The sequence below is a fragment of the Elephas maximus genome, chromosome 8 (assembly GCF_024166365.1).
Source record: "Elephas maximus indicus isolate mEleMax1 chromosome 8, mEleMax1 primary haplotype, whole genome shotgun sequence".
NCBI classification, from domain to species: domain Eukaryota; kingdom Metazoa; phylum Chordata; class Mammalia; order Proboscidea; family Elephantidae; genus Elephas; species Elephas maximus.
Genome location: NC_064826.1, coordinates 32567179 through 32588138, shown reverse-complemented (window position 1 = coordinate 32588138; position 20960 = coordinate 32567179). Strand labels below are relative to the sequence as shown.

Sequence of the window (20960 nt, the reverse complement as noted above, 5' to 3'; positions counted from 1 at the left end):
ATCACGGTTTTCAGATTTGCCAGATATAGGAAGTTTATTATCAGAAGTCCTAGGTCGTGATTATTATAACTTTGTCACCTAGAGCTCTGCCCCTATGCAGTCATCAGCATTCATCAGACGTTGAGTTCCTCTGCGGACCAGGCTCTGTGCTAGGAGCTAGAGGGTTGAGACACAGCGAGTGTGTATAGGCTAGATGGGCAGAGCCCAGAGGCCCATGACCTGACAAAGCTACTCTCTCTCTGCAGTCTATGGGGTGGGTTTTCTCCGCCTAGAGACAGACATGTCTTTTCTCTTCCTGATGTTAAATGGTTTACAAGAAACAGAAAGATTCACGAAATTGTCTTCAACCCTAAATTAAAATGTGATATTTTAAATGGCTAGCAATATAATAAGATTTATATAGGCCTCTCTCCTATTCTTGGCCAGGGTATAGCTCCTCATTATCAGCCTGCTTATGAATAAAAAAAAAAACAGATTTGCTGAGATCTTGCTTCACTTGTCCTTGAGGGTTATTGGCGTTGGTGTGTGACTGGACTTTGGACAGTCCCTCATGGCTTGACAGATGGACTCCCTCCAGCAGGGGAGCAGTAGCCATGGAGACTGAACGCTGTGTTGTTCACACCAATACAGCTTGCTCCCATGGATCACAGCTGGGAAAAGAAGGCACGTGCTAGGCTTCGCTCCCCAGTAGGGCCAGATGCCCAGAAAAGCAGAAACGGTGTACCTGCAAAGTTGCCAAGACAACATCAAGGGTAGAGGGAAGAATAGACAGAATGATTTATAAGGGTTTCTTGCTCTAGGAACGGGGCTTAAAATATACTTCCATGTCTTTTTACTCACAAGGATAAGTGCTATATAGGATTTGTCCAGGGAATGATATATAAAGGCTTGAGAAAAATTAAGAGCCCAAGGAGACCAGGGTGAAGGGCAAGGAGAAGGGAAGCAGAAGCAACAATGAAGAAACACTCATGGTGCCCTTTAAATTTTCCCTTGAAATGATGCTTTGCCCAAATGCAAACAAAATTTTTTTTGAAAATGTGTGAATGCTGCCCCGTGTAGGGGAGAAGGAAAGACCAATTATTGGGGGTAAAATGAGAGAGTTTATTTCCATATATTTTTTTAAAAATTCCTCCCAGGTCAGCACAACTGGACTAAACCAAAAGCAAAGAAGTTTCCCGAATAAACTGAATGCTTCGAAGGCCAGTGCAGCAGGGGCGGGGGTTTGGGGACCATGATCTCAGGGGACATCTAAGTCAATTGGCATAATAAAATCTATTAAGAAAACATTCTGCATCCCACTTTGGAGAGTGGCGGCTGGGGTCTTAAATGCTAGCAAGCAACCATCTAACATGCATCAATTGGTCTCAACCCACCTGGACCAAAGGAGAATGAAGAACACCAAAGACCCAAGGTAATTATGAGCCCAAGAGACAGAAAGGGCCACATAAACCAGAGACTACATCAGTCTGAGACCAGACTAGATGGTGCCCGGCTACAGTTGATGACTGCCCTGACAGGAAATGTAAGAGAGAACCCTTGAGGGAGCAGGAGAGCACTGGGATGCAGACCCCAAATTCTCATAAAAAGACCAGACTTAATGGTCTGACTGAGACTAGAAGGACCCCGGAAGCCATGGTCTTCAGAACTTCTGTTAGCCCAGGACAGGAACCATTCCCAAAGCCAACTCTTCAGACAGGGATTGGACTGGACGATGGGATAGAAAGTGATGCTTGTGAAGAATGAGATTCTCAGATTAAGTAGACACATGAGACTACGTGGGCAGCCCCTGTCTGGAGGGCAGTTGAGAGGGTAGGGGGGTTAGAAGCTGGCAGAATGGACACAAAAAAAGAGAGTGGAGGGAAGGAGTGTGCTGTCTCATTGGGAGAGAGCAATTAGGAGTATATAAAAAAAAAAATTTTTTTTATAGCAAGGTGTATATAAGTTTTTGTATGAGAGACTGACTTGATTTGTAAACTTTCACTTAAAGCACAAAAAAAAATTTTTTAAAATTCCTCTCAGCTTCTACTTTAATATTAGCTTATTTGCAAAGAATTGCAGATCAGCATGTGGAATAACATGTTGTCATGGTGGCGGAGGTTGAAGTTGCATTTCATTTACTAATAGTTGAGAAGTGCTTAGAGCAAATAGTGTTGGTGAATCTTAGCACCTTTTCTGGGCATCTTGAAGTTAGCTGGAATTATCAAATGTCCGTGTTGATTTTCACTTTCAGGAATTGTTATGCTGGTGACTGTACCAGTTTTAAATTGCTGCATAACAAATTACCTTAAACTTTGCAGCTTAAAGTGGCTGCCAGCAAACTCTGTGTGAGGTGGAATGTATCTAAGGAGACAAATGCACAGGACCAAGGGTGCTTACACTGCTTTGCAGAGATCTTTTCCAGGAGTATAATTTGGACCTCTGATGGTGCAGTGGTTAAGCGCTCCACTGCTAACTAGAAGGTAGGGGATTCAAACCCACCTAATGGCTCAACAGGAGAAAGACCTGGTGATCTGCTTCCATAAAAATTATAGCCAAGAAAACCTTATGGGGCACACATGGGGCCACTATGAGTTGGAATCGACTCAATGGCATCCAACAACGATTTGGAGTCATGTTCTGAAGAAAGAAAGGGGAAGGCTGTTACTGCATGAGGACCAAAAATGTGGCTGGCTCTTCACAGACATGGCCTTGTAGGGCCATTCCATGTGGCTCCTGAATGACCCCTCTGGTGTTCTAGTCCCTGCTTGCAGGAGTGATTTTGTCACTCCCCAGTCACCTGTGTACCTGTATTTCTTGTATTATCTTCTTACCTCTAACATTCAATGATCCATAGAGGCCATTTGATTTTCAATCCATGTACTCACCCTCCTACCTAGATTCTTCTTAGAGCCATGCTAAATTCCTTCACATTTATTCATTAATTAAATGGGAAGAGGGTGCGAAGTTAAAGTTCATCGTCTTCAGAACTCTACATGATCCACTCCCTGAGACAGCCCTTGAATAACTGATAGAATATTCTTTGAGCAGTGACCTGTTATGAATGTCCAGCTGGGTCAAATGAAAATCAGTTCTGATTTGTTAACTATTGCCTTTGGATTGAAGTAGGCCTTTGGTACCATTTTGTGAATTGTTTCTTCACAAAGCTAAACTAGTCTTTACCTATTTGTTTTTTGCTCTTGTTTTGCCTTCCCCCTCTCCCTTCTTGGGGGTAACAGTGATATGTTTGTAGATTTCAGGAATATGAAATCGATGTTTTATGTCTCAAAGCATACATCCCACAGTTTTGTAGTCTAATGTTTAAGTACTTTGTCAGGCCTTCTTACATTTTCAAAAATAATTGCTAGTGACCCTCATGAGACTAGCCAAGGTATCCCTTGATTTTTACGTATTTAGACCTGCAATTTAATGGAGGAATCTTAACTAGATTCCCACCCTCTTTTAGGGTGGCTTCCAGCCTTTCCACCCTGGTGCTGCACACACAAATGACAAGATCACAGTAGACTTCTCCTTTAAGGTCAGAGGTAAAAATAAGTATAGTGTTAAAAAATCTATCTTTTAATGTCATTTAAGAGCTTCCTCTCCTTTTCTAATAAAGGCTTCTGTTTTCCTTTGTAACTTTGTTATTTAATGCTTTTCGGTACTATCCCCCATGTATCCTGTGATGCCTTGAGTATGAGCTGTGGGAGTAGGCAGATGTGATTTCAATCTTTGCCGGCCTGCAGTTGCAAAATATGACTACTAATAATACTGACTTCACGGAACTGAAACGAGAAACTAAATGTTCTGATGTGTGAAAGTGCTTTGTGATAAACTTTATATACATAGATAAATTGTTGTTGTTGGGTGCCATGGGGTTGGTTCCGACTCATAGCTACCCTGTGAACAACAGGAGTGACTTCATTACTGAGCTGAAAGGATGTCCGGGGCCATACTCTGTTTCTCCAGTCTGTCAGGCCAGCAAGTCTGGTCTTTCTTTTTGAGTTAGTACTTTGTTCTACATTTTTCCCCAGTTCTCTCCGGGACCCTCTATTGTGATTCCTGTCAGAGCAGTCAGTGCTGGTAGCTGGGCACCATCTTGTTGTCCTGGACTCAGCCTGGTGGAGGTAGATAATCTTAATTTAAAAAATGAGTAGTTTATTTTTCCCTTTACTATTATTATTATTTTTTAATTTAGCAATTAATTCTTGAGTCATTTGTTGCCAGTAGATCAGTAATTTTCAGTAGGAAAACTTTCTCGTCCAGTGCTTTCTGTTTTTATTGCTGGGGAGTTGGCAGCAGGACTACTAAAGTGCTTCTAATTCAGGCACATCTTTTCTTCTTCCTTTTAGAAATGAATTTCGTTGAATTCTCTGCTCAGTTTGTCCAGCAACCTACTGAAAAGTACATGGTCCAGATATGACTGCTTGTAACTACAGAATAACAAAGCAAATACTGTTTTGGCAACCGTTTTAATTATGAGGAATGTGGTAGGGGGCCATTTAGAGCATGAGGAGGGGATATTTGGAGTTTTAGGCACTTAAGAATCTGACTGGTGGTTACAAGCTCTAGACTGACTATTATTATTTGTCTTTTTAAAAATCTGTCTCCGTCTACTAACTGTCTATTGCCTGAGAAATTAAAAATCACTACCTTTTTTTTTAACAGCCAACAAAGGTACCTCGACTGTACTTTCCTTGCCCTACAGCCCTAGGCTGATCACTTCTACCTCCTGGGAAGAGTCCACTTAGTTCAAGTGGTGAATATTGACTGAGCACAGTGAGTTAGTCCAGACTCTTGTGATTCCAAGTGACAGACTGCAACTGAAATTCATATAAAAGCGGGACTGTTTTGAGAGAATAGAATACCTGGGTAGCCAGGAAGGATGGGAACCAGAGCACCCTCCACTGTCTGAGTCTTTGTGAAGCAGCAGTAGCTCCAGCTCCTTCCCTCTTCAACCTTTCAGTGGCTTTGGAAGGCTGTGCTCTCTCCTCAGCCCTGGGTGCAGGCCCCTTCATCTCCCCGAACTGCCTTCCCCTTTGTCCTGCCTCTTGTCCCCTTGGGTCTGTTTAACTCCTGCTTGCTCTTCAGGACTCAATTTAGGTGTCCCCTTCTCCCGGACGTCTTCGCTGACGCCCCAGCCTGAGTTGCACCCCTTTTATGTGTTTTCATGGCATCCTATGCACTTATCAAATTTATGGGATTGCTCTCTTACTTGCCTGTTTTCCAAGCAAACTGTGGGCTTCTAAAGGGTGGAACTGTGTCTGATTCATTCTTTCATTCTTTGTCCATGGTCTCATTCATAATCATAGGAAAATATTTGTTAAACGAGTGATGATGACATCTCTGTCTGCTTTGGTGACATTACTTTGCTTTCTGGACTGAGCTCAGAACAGGATCCAAAGCTTCCTCCCCCTCCCCCCGACCACCGATGGCATTAAGATCTCAATTTCTTCTTTCTAAAGCCAGATAGGCTGTGATGCCCTTCCATAAACATTTTCAGTAAAGAAATGCAAATGTGCTTGCAAAAAGCCCACTGAGTTGTTGTTTTAACAATATATAATGAATCTAAGTTTTGTGTGATATCTAAATATAAATGACAATGAATAAAATACATTAACTATGTAGTGGATATGAATATAGTAGCAAGAATTGATCAACAAGGTGCCTAGCAGTGAACATTCATTTAGTATTTTATTTTTCACATTAAAAAAAAATATTGAATCTAATTAGTTTGATGAGCAGCCTAACAGCCTTTTAAGTAAGTTGGTAAAACTTCTACTAATACATGGTAACTTTTATCAATGTGTTCTTCCTTCTTAGAGGTCACCATAGTATTCTAATCTTTAATAGCTGCTTGATACAGTTATTTTCCATTTGTTCTAAGGTTGAAATACTACTTGTTGATTCATCCAGGACTCTGATGTCTGATCACAAGGCATGAACCCACTGCTGTCAAGTCGATTCAGATAACAGCCCTATAGCACACAGTAGAACTGCCCCATAGGGTTTACAAGGCTCTAATCTTTACGGGAGCAGACTGCCACATCTTTCTCTTGGGGAATGGCTGGTGGGTTTGAACTGCCAACTCTTCGGTTAGCAACTGAGCTCTTTAACCACTGCTCCACAGGCATAAAAAAAAAAAAAAACAGCATAGAAGGGCATTTTCTCCTTTGATTGTCAGTTTAAGTAACTAACTTTGATTAAACTCTTCAGGTGTTAGGAATCCATAAAAAAAAATTTTTGTCAATAGTTTTGAGAAACATTTGCTTTTTTTTTTCCTTGTATGTAGAGTTTCTTGTTTGTTTTGTTTTAGTTTTTAAGACTATCTGACTTGACACCTAGTACTCCAAGCCTTTGTCATGCTGGGAATCTCTGGGTGGTGCAAACTCTTAAAGCACTTGGCTGCTAAATGAAAGGTTGGAGGTTTGAATCCACCTAGGGACACCTCGCAAGAAAGGCATGATCAACTTCCCCCCAAATCAGCCATTGAGAACCCTGTGGAGCACAGTTCTACCCTGATATGCATGGGGTCACCATGAGTTGGCATCCACTCATGGCAACTGCAGGTGGTGGTGGTGGTATGTTAAGCTGGGCCATTTTAATGAGGCTTTCCTATGGTTCTAAGAATTCCTGTCATCAGAAACAAGTGATTTTACTAGAAAGAAAAATGAAAGAATTGTTTTTACTGGAATACTCATGCCTTATTCTTCTCGCTTTTTCAGTGAGCATGTTTTTGAACACATTAACGCCGAAGTTCTACGTGGCCCTGACAGGCACTTCCTCCCTAATATCGGGGCTTATTTTGGTAAGTGGTGTGATTTTTCCCATTTAACAACATGCTTTTTACTAATATATGTATTAGTACATGCACAGGAAAAAGATCTGAAAGACTATACATCAGCAGCTTATAGTAATTATCTTGTGTGTGTGTATGTGGGGATGGCGGGACTTATAGAGGCCTTTTACTACCCAGGTTGTGTATTTCTGAAATGTTTGAAAAAAATTTTTTTAAACAATTGTGTATTACTTTGTTGAAAGAAAAAAAAAACAATATGTAAATAAAATGGAAAATAAAGGAAGAAAATCTTGTGTCAAATTCTAATGTCTAAGAAATAAATACTATAAAAATATGACTCAGTTTGACTAAAAAGTGTTTTTTATCACTCTTATCAAAATTGATTATTGAAGGGGCATAACTAAGGTCAGTAAGAATATAGCTCAGTTTCTTTAAATATATTGACAAAGATCATGGCAATTCTAAGCTTTTTTCCTTCATCTCTTTTTCTTTCAAAACTTGCATATATTTCCCTACTGCTTCAAAAAAAAAAAAATTTTTTTTTTTCCCTTCAGGAAAAATAAATCCCCAATAGGCAAAAAGCAATATGGCTTTCATTTGTATGGCTCCATTACTTTATGCTGTATAATAAATCGTTCTAGGTGTGCTAAATCATGACACCTAAAGCAGTTTTCTTTATTTCGTTGTTGTGCATTGTGGAGTCCGATTCTGACTCATAACGACTCAGTGACCTTAAACAGGGGCCATCTAAACTTGGTGGAACCACTCTACTATAATTAAATGACCTTTACAGAAAAAAGGGTTTTAGAAAACTTTTTTTTTTCCCCTGTACTGATGATACCTTCATGCTTACATTAGAGAAACAGGAACAAGAAAGCTCTGACAGAGCTGAAGAGAAGAAAAATAGAAGATCCGTAGAAAAACAGAAAAGTCTTAGGAGAGAAGTGCACAAAAATGTGGAGCAAAGAGCATAAATGGACCTAGACTAATAGAGGATTTCAGAAGCTTGAGCTCCTAAGGAGAGCAAGCAGTTATTCTAGAGAGTGAAAAGGTGAGGAAATGTATGCAGGGCAGAAGCTGTACTTAGAGGAAAGGGCTGGTGCTGGCGTGGGAGTATCTTTTTGTTGATCAGAGGATATTCAGGTTAACCTTGCTCTGCTCTATCATTGTGGGCCATCTGCGGGCTAGTGAACTCACGGAGTGGGATTTTAAAGTTGGTATGTGACGAACAGCAGCAGGAGACACCCTAAGATTGGTTATGTAAACAGAAGTCCAGATAGAAAGCCCACCGCTAGCTGCAAAGATCAAGCCCAGGTGAGCAGAAGCATATTAAAGTTCATCCCTGAAAGGGTTGAAATAAGATGTGTGTAGTAATTGGCTCTCAAATGCCCGTCTGCAGATGTGTGTCTCTGAAGCCTTCCCCTTTTCTGCGGAGATATGAGGAAAAATAAGGACATTGTAGAAAGTTGTTCATAAAGCTAAAAAGTTGTCATTAATTTGCTCCATTTAAGAATCATATTTTATTTGGAGATTGTGTCCTTTCTACTTTTTAATGTTAAATTTTACTTCTGAAATGATGGCGATAATGGTTTTATTTTACTCTTGTCACTTGGCAAAGAAAACTTTAGCAACCTCATATCGGTCTCCAAATTTGGTTTTTAGTGGGGGAGGGATTTTCATAGAATGTTAAATCCACAGGTCTGGTGACCACTGGCCTCTTACTGGCATAAGAGACCAACCTCAACCATTTACTTCTACTGAGCCTATGGAGAAGCAGCATAAATTGTCCAAAAGGAGAAAAGTAAACAAGACTCTTTGAGTCTAACCTAGAGCAATGACTGAAGGAAAGAAAGGTTTTAGACAGTCTGAAAAGCTCACCAATCTAGGTGGTCCAGGGCAGAGGAAAATGATCAGAGAGAGGCTTTTGTGGAGCGAAGCTGACAGAAACCATAGTGCTAAAACAAAACAATACAACTCTTAAAGGCATGGGAATGAATCTTTCACTCCAAAACTCAAGAAAGATATTGATATGTCATGAATTATGCAATATCCAGAAGAAGACAAGGAATAGGTAGAAGATGAAGTAAAAGAGAAAGTAACAGCAGATTCTCGTAGACTCTAGACGTTCTGGAGCTGTGGATGCTGGATGAACTCATGAAACTATTGCCTTGAGATAATCTTTAACCCTTAAACCAAAAATATCCCCTGAAGCCTTCTTAAAACCAAACAAAAGCTTAGCTTAACTAGTAAAGAATGTCTGCCTTTAGCATTATGCCCTTTTAAGAACTGTTTATATGGGATCAAATTGACAACAGCAACTTGAAAGATTAGATAAGAACCTTAGGGGGCAGTGAGTTTATATTAATGAGGGAGGAACAATTCAGAAAAGGAGGGTGAAAATGGTTGTACAACTCAAAGAATGTAGTCATTGTCACTGACTTGTACATGCAGAAATTGTTGAATTGCTGTATGTTTTGCTGTGTATATTCTCAACAACAACAAAATAAATAAAACTTAAAAAAACAGAGAAAGTAATGAAAAGGGGGGAATAGTATCAGTGAGACAGGTGATGGAAAAGAAAACCATGGCAAGAATCATGGATTGTTGATGTTCTAGGACTAAACAATCATTCATTCCAAGCTTTTCATTTTTCAGAAGAGAAAAATGAGGCTTGCAAAGGTAAGACAACGACGTAGTTAACTTGTGGCAAAGCCAAGTCCAGAGCATGTGTCTTAGATTCTCACTTTAATATTGTTAAAAGGACAGAAGAAACTTCAGACTTGGGAAATACTTTCATATGCTTGATAAATTCTTAATTAGTATGTGGTGAAAATATGGCAACCAATTTATATATATATATATATTTTTTTTCAGGGTGGGGGAGATATTACAAGTCTCCAAAAATTATCGTTTACATTTTAAATTGTATTTTGACATTTTCTTTCTAAAACATCTTTGAAATATTTTTTAATTGAACAAGTACAATTTGAACAGGAATTTTGTACAGAAACCAGAAATTCACTCTGAGGCAGAAAGGTAGGTTTTCGTTTGTGCTTTCACCCTCTCAGGGGGTGTTCACTTAATGGGATCTTACTAAACACTGAGGACTTAGTTAGTTACACGCTAACTCATTAGTTCCTCACAACAATCCGTTGAGGTAATTGCTAGTGTGATTTCCATTTTACCTATAAGGAAGCTGAGGTAGAATGGAAAGTAAGTTACCTGCCTTGGGTCACAAAGCGAGTAATCAGCGGAGCCAGGATTTGAACCCAGCAGCCTTGCACCAGAGCCCATGCTTTCATGATTCATTTCACTACCTCTCTGGTTCTCAGCCTGCTGAAAAGTGGCAAGTCTGGATTTTACTCTAGCAGTATCATGTGGGTTCACTAAAAATAAAACCAACTAGATTATAAATTAATTACCACAGCGCGGGTTATTTCCTTTCATTCTGACGAGCTAGGCCCCATAGTCGTTTTTCGTTCCAACCCAGGGGTGGTGATGTTCCATCAGCTTGTTTCTCTTGGTTTTCCCACAAGAGGGATTTCTCTAGACCATGACTGCTTTTGCAAAAAGACCTGGGCTGGAGAGGCTTTCTCCCTGGATGTGGAGCACAGGTCCTGAAACCTGGTGATCACCATTGTGTATTCTTATGCTACATTTGCCTGGCAGCATTCTCAGGAGGCAGAAAAGACTCCTGACTGTTAGGAAATTTTGAACAAAACCTCAAATGGATGCATCTTTTGAAAGGCCTTTCACAAAAAACGCGTGGCCTGGTCTGAGGGCAAAGTAACTACAATGTGGGACTAGCTCTTGATAGCTTTAGGCTCTTACTTTCGGAAATTATTGACATTGGTGTCGTCTAGCCCTTCAGTACTCAACTTTCCTAGCCCTTGAAAAGTACCAGGGTTGAGGATTCTATTCAGCTGGTATTCTTTTCTGCCAAGTGCATTTCAGGGAAAGGCAGCATTGGGGTAAAGAAAGGATCAGGTGCTTCGCAAAATAGCTGTGTGCAAATAACTGCTTAGCGGTTTGTTTCCTGGCACCAGGGAGACAATTACTTAACCGCTCTCCTCTGAGCAGCGTCCTGAGAGCCAGGCAGTAAACGTTCAAAGTGCACCACTGCCCCTGGGGAAACCAGGTGTTTGGGGACCTCAGGATTCCTGTACTAGAGACTGACGTCATGGGAGGAGAACATACAAAGAAAGAAAACTGGCATTTCTCCTATAAAGAAATAGTTGTTTAACTCAACAAATATACATAGAAATAAAATTCATTTGGCAAATGCTGCTGTCTTTTACGTTCATGTGTTTAAAAATAAATGAGGACTAATCATTGTGTATTTTACTAGGTCTCCCTGATAATTCTTTATTTCATGGGTTGAAAGCTAGCAAGGTGATTGTTGCAACACCTCCCTCTCCCTGCTCCCCTTTGGTTCCTGTGCAGACTCACCCAGGCAGCTCTCTTGCTTAATTTCAAGCTACCCCTCTGTCCACTTGGCACAAGCCTTCCCATCTCAGTCCAGTTCAGCCATAGGAACTGCACCTGTCGCCATAGTCCAAACCTGCCAATTTAGTCTTTTATCTGCTCTAGCAAGGCCATGTCCAGCCTGCTCGAAGTAGCCTCTGCCTACTGTGTTTATTTCAATAGAGAAAATGTCTGGATTTCGTTTTTGCTTTTAGGAGTGGTAAGGTGGGATATATAAAGAAAATACAGTCCTTAACTTCTCCAAATGTTTGTAGAATGGATTAAGTGCCATGTATTGTCTTGACATTCATCCATAGGTGCCTATAGCCACATTAACATGTATGTTGACACTCTCCTACCCCTACATCTTATGCATATATGTTAAATAAAACCAAACCAAAAGCAAACCTGTTGCCCTCAAGTTGATTCCAATTCATGGCGACCCCATGTGTACAGGGTTAGAACTGTGTTCCATAGGGTTTTTAATGCTGTGACCTTTTGGAAGGATATTGTCAGGCCTGTCTTTGAGGTACCTCTGGGTGAGTGTGAACTACCAGCCTTTTAATTAATAGTCAAGCACTTAACCATTTGTGTTCCTGAGGGACTCCTGTATCTTAAATACCAAAACCAAACCTGGTGTTGTCAAGTCAATTCCAACTCCTAGTGGCTGTCACGGATTGAATTATGTCCCCCCAAAAATGTGTGTATCAGTTTGGCTAGGCCATGATTCCAGTATTGTGTGATTTTCCTGTATGTTATAAATCCTGCCTCTGTGATGTTAATGAAGGAGGATGGGTGGCAGTTACATTAGGGAGGCAGGACTCAATTTACAAGATTGGATTGTGTCTTGAGGCAATCTTTTAAATATGAAAGAAAGAAGGGGGGGGACACACCTCATACCACCAAGAAAGTAGCACTGGGAGCAGAGTGCATCCTTTGGACCTGGGGTCCCTGCGCCTGAGAAACGCCTTGACCAGAGGAAGATTGATGACAAGGAATCTTCCTCCAGAGCCAACAGAGAAAACTGACCCCTGGAGCTGACACCCTGAATTTGGACTTGTAACCTGCTAGACTTCTCTTCGTTAAAGCCATCCACTTGTGGTATTTCTGTTATGGCAGCACTAGATAACTAAGACAGTGGCCCTATAGGACAGAGTAGAACTGCGCCATGGTGTTTCCAATGCTGAAATCTTTACAGAAGCAGACTGCCACATCTTTCTTCTGTGGAGTGGCTGGTGGGTTCGAACTGACTACATTTTGGTTAGCAGCCGAGCACTTAACCAACTGAGCCACCAGGGCTCCTTATCTGTTTAACAGAAAAAAAAAAACAAAAAAAACCCATACCATCGAGTTGATTCCAACTCATAGCAACCCTATAGGACAGAGTTAGAACTTCCTGATAGAATTTCCAAGGAGTGCCTGGTGGATTCGAACTTGTCACCTTTTCGTTAGCAGCTTCAGCTCTTAACCACTATGCCACCAGGGTTTCCATGTTAAATAGAGAGATATAAAAAAGGGCTTCTGGGACATAAATTTTAAAAGTGAGACTCGAGAACAAAAATGGAGAAAAATCTGAATAGTAAATAAAAGAATTAGGCTATGGATTTGATGTAAAAGAAGCATGTAATTGGGAAAGTGGTGGAAGGGATGATGATTTGGTCAGAATCAGTTGTAACAAAAGACCCATTTATTGAATTCCCACTCTATGCCATGTAATGTATTAAGCACTTCACGTATATCATTTCATTTAATTCTCGTTGAAATTCTCTGTGGTAGTTAGAACCAGCCCCTTTATGCTGCTGAATGTAAACAGATACACAAAGGTTAAATAGTTTTGCCAAAGTTATACAGCAAATAAGGCAGAATTTGAATCCGGCTCTCTCTTATTATGCCCCCATCCTCTCCTGTTAAAAATAAGGAATGGGATTGAAGATTGATGGTTTCTTTTAACTCATTTTTGTCCTAAAGGACTTGACCTGCAGTTGAGGTAGCACTTTAATTGGTAGGCATATGGATCAGCCAAATGGTGGTGGTCCTGGAGATAAGAGTGTAAAAAGAGTCAAGGAAACTTGATTAGAGGGTTCTTGGGGTGGGGGAAGCAGCATGTAAGTATCTGGCTGTGTCAGTTATGAAGCAGCTTGTCTCTTGGCTCTAGAATAGTGAGAGAGATGCTGTGAAAGCCAGGTGGCAGGGGAGCCTGCAGACAGTGAGAAGAAACTGAGGTTCCTTAAGCCTTATCACCGAACAGCTTCTTGGGTTCACCATGAAAATTGATAATCTTTCACAGGAGAGACCAAATGCCAAGGAAAGAAAGTAGATAGATGCCCATCAGGGTCTGACTGTGGACATGAGCATCCGAGTTGATCGGATTAAAGACTAGACATGGCAAAACTGAAGAAGGTAAACAAGCTAATAGTGGGACGAAATTTCCTTTTTCACTTTTTCAGTTTATATCTGAGCACAAATCGAGCGGCTTAAAAATGCTGCAATTGCAGGAGTATGGCTAGGACCTCTCAGAGCCATTTGATTTAAGCTGGTAAAGAACTAGGCTTCCAGAAAGCTTAGGATTTGCCCAGGTCACCACACTAGGTAAAGGTAGAGTGAGGACTAGAATTTTGATTTTCAGTGCTTTGCCTCAGAATCATTCTGTCTCTCATATAGGTGTTGACTAGGAAGGCAGATAGCTGAGTCTAGCAGTTGATGTTTTCATTTTAATGGACCCACAGAAATGCATGAGGTAGGGGAAAGAGTGTCTCTGGAGAAGAGTATTTTTCTTTTTCCAGTTGATCATGGATTAGATCATAGAACTATGGACCAGCACCTACCACAGCTTATGTTTTATTTGTATAATCATTTAATATCTTCTTTCTTTCTAAAATGTAGCTTTGCAAAGGCAGGAATGATATCTGTGTTGTGTATATGACTGTATACACCTATAAGGCTAGGGTAAACACTTAAAAATATTGTTGAATGAAGAGAAGATCCAGTGAATGATCGAATCTGAGTATGTCAGAAATATCTGGGGAGCTTGTTTAAAAAAATGACAGAGTCCGAGCACCACTCTAGACCAACTGAATCAGAGTCTCTGGGGCCTTAGAAGACAGCTGCTGCCTCAGTCCGCTCTGACAGGCAGAGGGCACATGGCATTGGCCAGCTTCTCCTGCTTCTCAGTGGTCTCCATAGCTTCACCCCAGGAGAGTTACCCTCCCCTGCAGGCTACAGTGATTAATGCTACAATGGAGAATCTTTTCCTATGTGACACAGAGGTGGAGAGGTCATTGACTGTCAACCATGTAGAGAGCCTTGCCTCTCCATCTTTTCTTTTTCTTAAAGCCTTGGAAACAGATGGCGAGGGAAAGGGGTGGAAAGCACAATGCCAGTTCTTGAAATAGCTCCTACAACTGTTTAGGGGAACAGGTGGCTGAGGAGGAATAGACTAAGGCTTAAAAAGCAGGAGGCCAAGACCCACTATGTAGCTTAAAAAAAAAAAAAAAATCAAACCTGTTGCTGTTGAATTGATTCTGACTCACAGCAACCCTAAAGGACAGAAAAGAACTGCCCCATAGGGTTTCTAAGGAGTGACTGGTGGATTCGAACTGTCAACCTTTGGGTTAGCAGCCAAGCTCTTAACTGCTGCACCACCAGGGTTTCCACTCTGTAGCTAGCGGTTCAGTATTCCTAAACAAAATGTATGAAAGCCAAGAGTGGAAGGAAAAAAAAGTTCTGTTTGTCATGAGGAATTGGGAGAGTGGACATAGAGAAAAGAATATATTTGAGAATTCAAAAAGGAAACTGAAAAGGTTATGGATATTATTATAATCCATGCCAACTGCCATGGTTTATCTGGTTTAATGCAGAGCATCCCCCCTAGCCAAAAAAATGTTTACCTACCACCAGGTATCTTTTTGAAGACTTAGAGGAGGTGTCAGTTTGGCAGTCTTTCCATCTGGGAGGAGACTGCGGGAAAAGTTTCATATTCCCTCTTCAATCTATCATTACTGTGTCTATCCTTCTGTGATACCAACATCATCATCTATGTTAATACTTAGGAACCACTGAGGAAGGATGATGTTAATTTAAGGCGTCGACATCTTTGTATTTATAATTGGTGTGGAATTACTGGGGTGCTGCTGTATGGAAATCTTGAAATATTTTTGAGTAAGATATAGGGCACGGGGAAGTCCATGGTACATGAAGAGAAGTGTTTTACATATAGAACATGCATTCAAGAGGAAGAGAGCGTTGTATTAGATAGGAAAAATCTAGACATCTTCAGAAAAGATTCAGATTTGGGGTCTGCTAGATAAGTGGAGCCCTGGTAGTGTAGTAGTGGTCAATAGCTTGGCTGCTAACCAAAAGGTCAGCAGTTGGAATCTACGGGCTGCTCCTTGGAAACCCAATGGGGCAGTTCTACTCTGTCCTACAGGGTCAGACTCGATGGCAATTTTTTTTTTTTTTTAAATAGATGTAAGGACCTTGTTTATGGTCCCTTTGCCAAATTTTTGTTCCCTCACAGGGGAAAATGATGAGACAAATTTGCACCTTAGGCTAGCTGCAGACTTGTATCTCCACCTCTGGTCACCAGCGCCAGTGCTCCTTAGCCATCCTCTCTGCTTCTGTTGTATAGTAATGCAGGAAGTCAGTGGATTTTGGGAACCAGGTTCTTCACAAATGGGTCTTTGTTTTAAATATGACCTGGGTCCTAAGTGTAGGTTCTGACACTTCTGTCTCACAAGGCATAAATAAATACATAGGCGCGAACAACTTCCTGGACCATCGTGTATCCAATTCCATCCCTCCTCTGTTATCCCCTGCAGATGGGCAACTCCCTTGAGATCAGTGTCACCCAGCTTATCCTGTTGTTGTTTTCTTCTCACCTGTCAAACAGCTCATATCACACCCTACTCTTTTAAACAGAACATCTCTGTTGATTCATCCTGCCCTTTTTTCCTGTCTCAGAGAGAAATGGTAGGTTACCTTTTCATGATAGGATGTGACCCCTGGGCTCTTTTCATCATGCTTTTGGTCGTTTACACTCTTTCACATCTTTGGTTTCTCCCTCTCCACTGGATTCTTTCCCCTTGTACAAATATGTGTACGTGTCCCCTGTTTTATAACTAACAAAATGAACACAAAACCTTTCACTGATTCTGTTCTTTCTTTAGACTCTGTCTCATTAAATCAACTGGCCAACTCATCATCCATTCATCCAACTTTCTCATCACCCATCCATCTGTCCGTCTGTCTCTCTGTCTGCCCGTCCATCCATCTATACAACATTTGCTGAGTGTTTATTGTTACTTTTTTCTTTTTTAAAAAAACACATTAGAAAATTGAGCCCCAGAGAATCAGGAGAATGAACCAAGATTGCACAACTGGCTGTCATGAAGTATATTATGGCTTTTGCCTTTAAACTGGATAGTAGGGCCACTGTTGACTTCCTAAATACCAAAACCAATTGACGCTTTTTAGCTCTCATCTTTCTTGATCTGAATAATTCTTGGGGCCGAGCATGAGTAGGAAAAAAACACCAGAGGGATTAAGTTTTTAAGACTAAATACAAAATGCATAAATTTATATCTTAATTTTTTGGTTATTTGTTTTGTTTCACTGTGGCAAGCCCGCTAAGCTTCTAGTGTATTCAAGAACTGGTTTTGAAATCTAAATTTGTTTAATGAGAGCTTTGCAGTTTACATTGTAGGTTATGCACCAAGGAAAATTCAAAGTGACACGAATTGTGTATGCATTAAATAGCACAATCTTCCCATTTGGATTTTTGCAGCTCTTTTAAAATACTGTGGGGTGCTGGCCCAAAGCCTGACCTCTTTCAGGATAAGGGCAGGGGGCTGATTGTTATGCTAAAGCCTCACTTCTTTAGTGGTTTGAATAAGGCTTTAAGTCCCATTGCTACTTTCTTTCCCCAGTTCATTCAATAAATAGTGGAGCCTCTGCTGTGTCTGGGGACACTCATATAAAGGTCAGGGTTGGGTAAGAAGCCATCTATTGCTGTGATGTGAGAGGCTCCGAGAAGACCCTTCTTTTCTCCCCAAACAGGTACATGAACAACCCAGTCTTTTTTTTTTATTATTCCTGCAAGGAGCCCTGGTGGTGCAATGGTTAAGTGCTTAACTGTTAAATAACTGAAAGGTTGGGGTTCAAGCCCACTAAGCTGTTCTGCAGGAGAAAGACCTGGCGATCTGCTCCCTTAAAGATTATGGCCTAGGAAATGCTATGGGGCATTTCTATTCTTTCCTATAGGGGCTCTATGAATCGGATCATTATGAGATGATACACAACAATAACATTCTTACGTTAGAAATACGGGGTGGAATGACAATCTGTTATAATGCAAATATCCAGTTAATGTGAGTCATTTATACCTTAGGATGAATTATTCTTTTTGGAAGACTCCTATGGATTAGTTTTGATACTTAAGAAAACATGGAGAGAAAGTGGAGTTGGAGGGCCCTTGGAAGTGAAGATTTGAAAAAGGAAATGATAGGCCTCCATTTGTCTGTGTTTATTTAAATGAAGCAAGAAAATCACAGAAAGATGTCTTGTCATAGGGCCTAGGTATGATCAGTGGCTGGGAGCTGCAGCCCCAGGCCAAGCAGTTTAACTAGCTGTGTGACTTTGGTCGGGTCATTGCACCTTGAGTCCTTGTTCCTTATCCGTAAACGGAGGTTGTAGTTGTAGATGGCCCTTGAAGTTCTCTTTTCATGTTGACATTCTGTGATTCTGCTGGAGGAACTGAGGACTCTAAAGAGTCCCACGGTTTTTGTGATGGGCAGAGGCCATGCCAGGGAGCAGTCTGTGAGAGACATTGGCGGTCCACAACATGGACCTGTAGTGGCAGGGGCCACAGCTCAGCTTTAAAACCTGGAAGCATAGCTCATCGTGGTGCAAGAGCCCTTGGGCTGTGTGAGTAAACCAATGAACTGGCGGAGGTGGCAGGTCCCCCAGAAGTACAATATCAAAAGCAAAGCAAAGACCTGGGGCAAAGGAGGCCAGCCTTTGCCATTCTGTGACTGATATTCTAGGTCCTTTGGAGCCTTCTTTCTCTTCCATTTCTTGAGGGCTTTGTTGAGTGGCCAAGACTGTATGATGAGCCATGTTCTTTTTCACAATTATTTTCTAGGGCTTTCAGCCAACTGCTTATTAATAGACAACATGCTGTACTAACTTGACTTGTATACTGGCAAAAAGAGGGGTGCACCATGGCAGTATGTGAGGTGTGCTGACCTTAAGCTGTGTGTACATTGGTAATATAATAATAGCTTTGCTATTACTTTTGAGCACCAACTATGTAGCGGGCACTGGATTAGGTGTTTTATATGGGGTTGTTTGGGAAATTAAATGAGGATCCTTGAGGAAAATATGATTACCACTTTACAGATGAAAAAAACCAATGCTCAAATAGATGAAATAACTCATTGGAATTATAAACTTGCTTCTGGATCCATGGCTTATCAATCTGCCATTCTTAAACTTTCTCCCTTCTTCAAGCAAGATCTCCTATTTCTAGCATTCCAAATGTAATAGACTAGTGCTGTTTCTTAATTTAGCTTTCGTATTATATTCTCCCCCACCATCTGCCCAGTGAAATTACTTGAATATTTTAACATGTGAAAATTCATATAATCAGAAAGGGTAATTCCCTGGAATTAAATCAAATTAAGCTATTATAGGCCTGGCGACATTTGGTTTGATTGATAGCCCTTCTGGTCACTCATAGATGTTCTTTCGGTCTTTTTTTTAAAAGTTTTTAGTAGAGTAAAAGAGAGAAAACGTTTTAAATAATAGTCCAAAGTCCATTGCAAAATTTTACTTTTATGAAATAAGTAAGGATATAGTTAATTCTATGTTAATTCTACATTCTATGTTATAGAAGTGTAGTATAGCCGTCCTGTGAGACTCTGGGATATAGTTGATTCTTACATTTCTTCTGTGGAATGATTCCTGATTGAACAAATCTCAAGACTTGTTTAGAAACAAATCTCAAGTTAGATGGGGAGGAGAGGAAGGGATGTGGGAGAGAACAACTTTGAACAATGGTGGGAAAGTGTTCACTGTATGGGGCAAAGGGGTCCCAGTAAGAAGGGTTGAGGAAGCTCACTTACTTTCCCAATGCATAATTTTAAGGAGTCTTGATTTCTGTCTAGTCATGTAAATATCATTACTTCTTTCCTTTTATTGAAGTTTTTTTTTTTCTCTCCCTCTCTCTTTCTTTTGGAATCCATGAGTAATGTAAGAATTGGTAAACTTGTGAACTAGGAAAACTTAAATGGCATGCAACAGATGCCTGTGTTCATGAAGCACTGCTTAGTTGGTGGGATGTTGCTGAGTCTCTCAGTGCTTGGGTGCTGGTGCCTCTCATGCTTGCTTTCTATAAAACCAGCGTTTTTCTAAACAGACGTTTCTTAAAAAAAAAAAAAAAAGTTTTGCAATCTTAAAATTTTTATGTAGGTATGGTTTTATCAGAATGTAAGCGCCACGAATTGGAATACTTCATAAGCCATACTTCTTAAACTGACTTATTTGTATACATTGCTGGTGCTGCCTTTCAGCGGTAGTGATTTTGTCATTTGAATATCATGTGTGTTTGGAGGAAAATAATATTGAGCAGACCTTAATTTGTGCTTTTATCCATGATTACAGTTGTAGATTTTTTGTAAACCAGAGTTAAATGGAGAAAACAGCAGTGAGAATGTAAAATACAATTGGTGTTTTAATATTATTAAAATCTTTAACTTTTGGAACAAATTAAAACTTTTTTTTTGGAATAAAAAACTTGTTTCATCAACTATTTAAGGTGGGAATAACCAGTAGCCATGACATATTTTATGTACGTGTATACAGAAATCATAGGCAATAACATGGATCATAAACACATGCTTATTATTTTTCCTGCTCTAGATATTTGAATGGTGGTATTTTCGCAAGTATGGAACATCGTTCATTGAACAAGTCTCAGTGAGCCACTTGCGCCCCCTTCTGGGAGGGGTTGACAACAACTCCTCCAACAATTCTAACTCCAGTAATGGGGACTCAGATTCCAACAGGCAAAGTGTCTCAGGTATGGAAATTCCTTTATTTTGCAACATGGTTTGCATTTTCTTACTAAATTGTTGTGACTGTAAGACAAAAATAATATTATTGTTGAAATATTAGACTTCAAAGCAAATGCAGTTATTTTCCCAGGAGGTTGACAGCCTGTATCAGAAAAGTAGGGAATAAGCATCCCAGGGAAAGGAAATGTCTACCTTGTTTTCTTCCATTTGATTTTGCTAGCAGTCATTTGAGGAGCTTTTGTGGCACGGTGATTAAGCACTCAGCTGCTAACCGAAAGGTTGGCAGTTTGAACCCACCAGCGGCCTCATGGGATAAAAATGTGGCAGTCTGCGTCTGTAAAGATTACAGCCTCGGAAACCCAATGGGGCAGTTGTACTGTGTCCCAGAGGGTCACTATAAGTCGGAATCAACTCGATGGCGCACAACAACAACAGCAGTGGTTTAGGTCAATATTCCTAACCTGAGGCTCAGCCTCGCCGCCCCTAGTTTCTCAAACCTCATTGAATTGATCTATTTCCCTTCATTGCTGATGGCAGAATCTTGCATCTGACTAGATCTGATCACATCGCTCCTCTGCTTAAAAGGCTTCATTGGTTTTCATTGCATTGAAGATAAAGTCCCAATTCCTTAGCACAGCACATAAACTGCT

At 40.6% G+C, this 20960-nt stretch overlaps 1 protein-coding gene across 10 annotated transcripts in view; it reads left to right on the top strand.

Moving 5' to 3' along the window:
* The window catches only part of ST7 (suppression of tumorigenicity 7), a 323008-nt gene that overhangs the window by 162898 nt on the left and 139150 nt on the right, over positions 1-20960 (top strand). For all 10 annotated transcript variants that reach the window (XM_049894435.1, XM_049894433.1, XM_049894436.1 and 7 more), the window contains exons 2-3: positions 6702-6784; positions 20156-20315. In XM_049894435.1, the coding sequence (XP_049750392.1) occupies positions 6702-6784; positions 20156-20315 (243 nt within the window). The remainder of the gene's footprint in view (positions 1-6701; positions 6785-20155; positions 20316-20960) is intronic.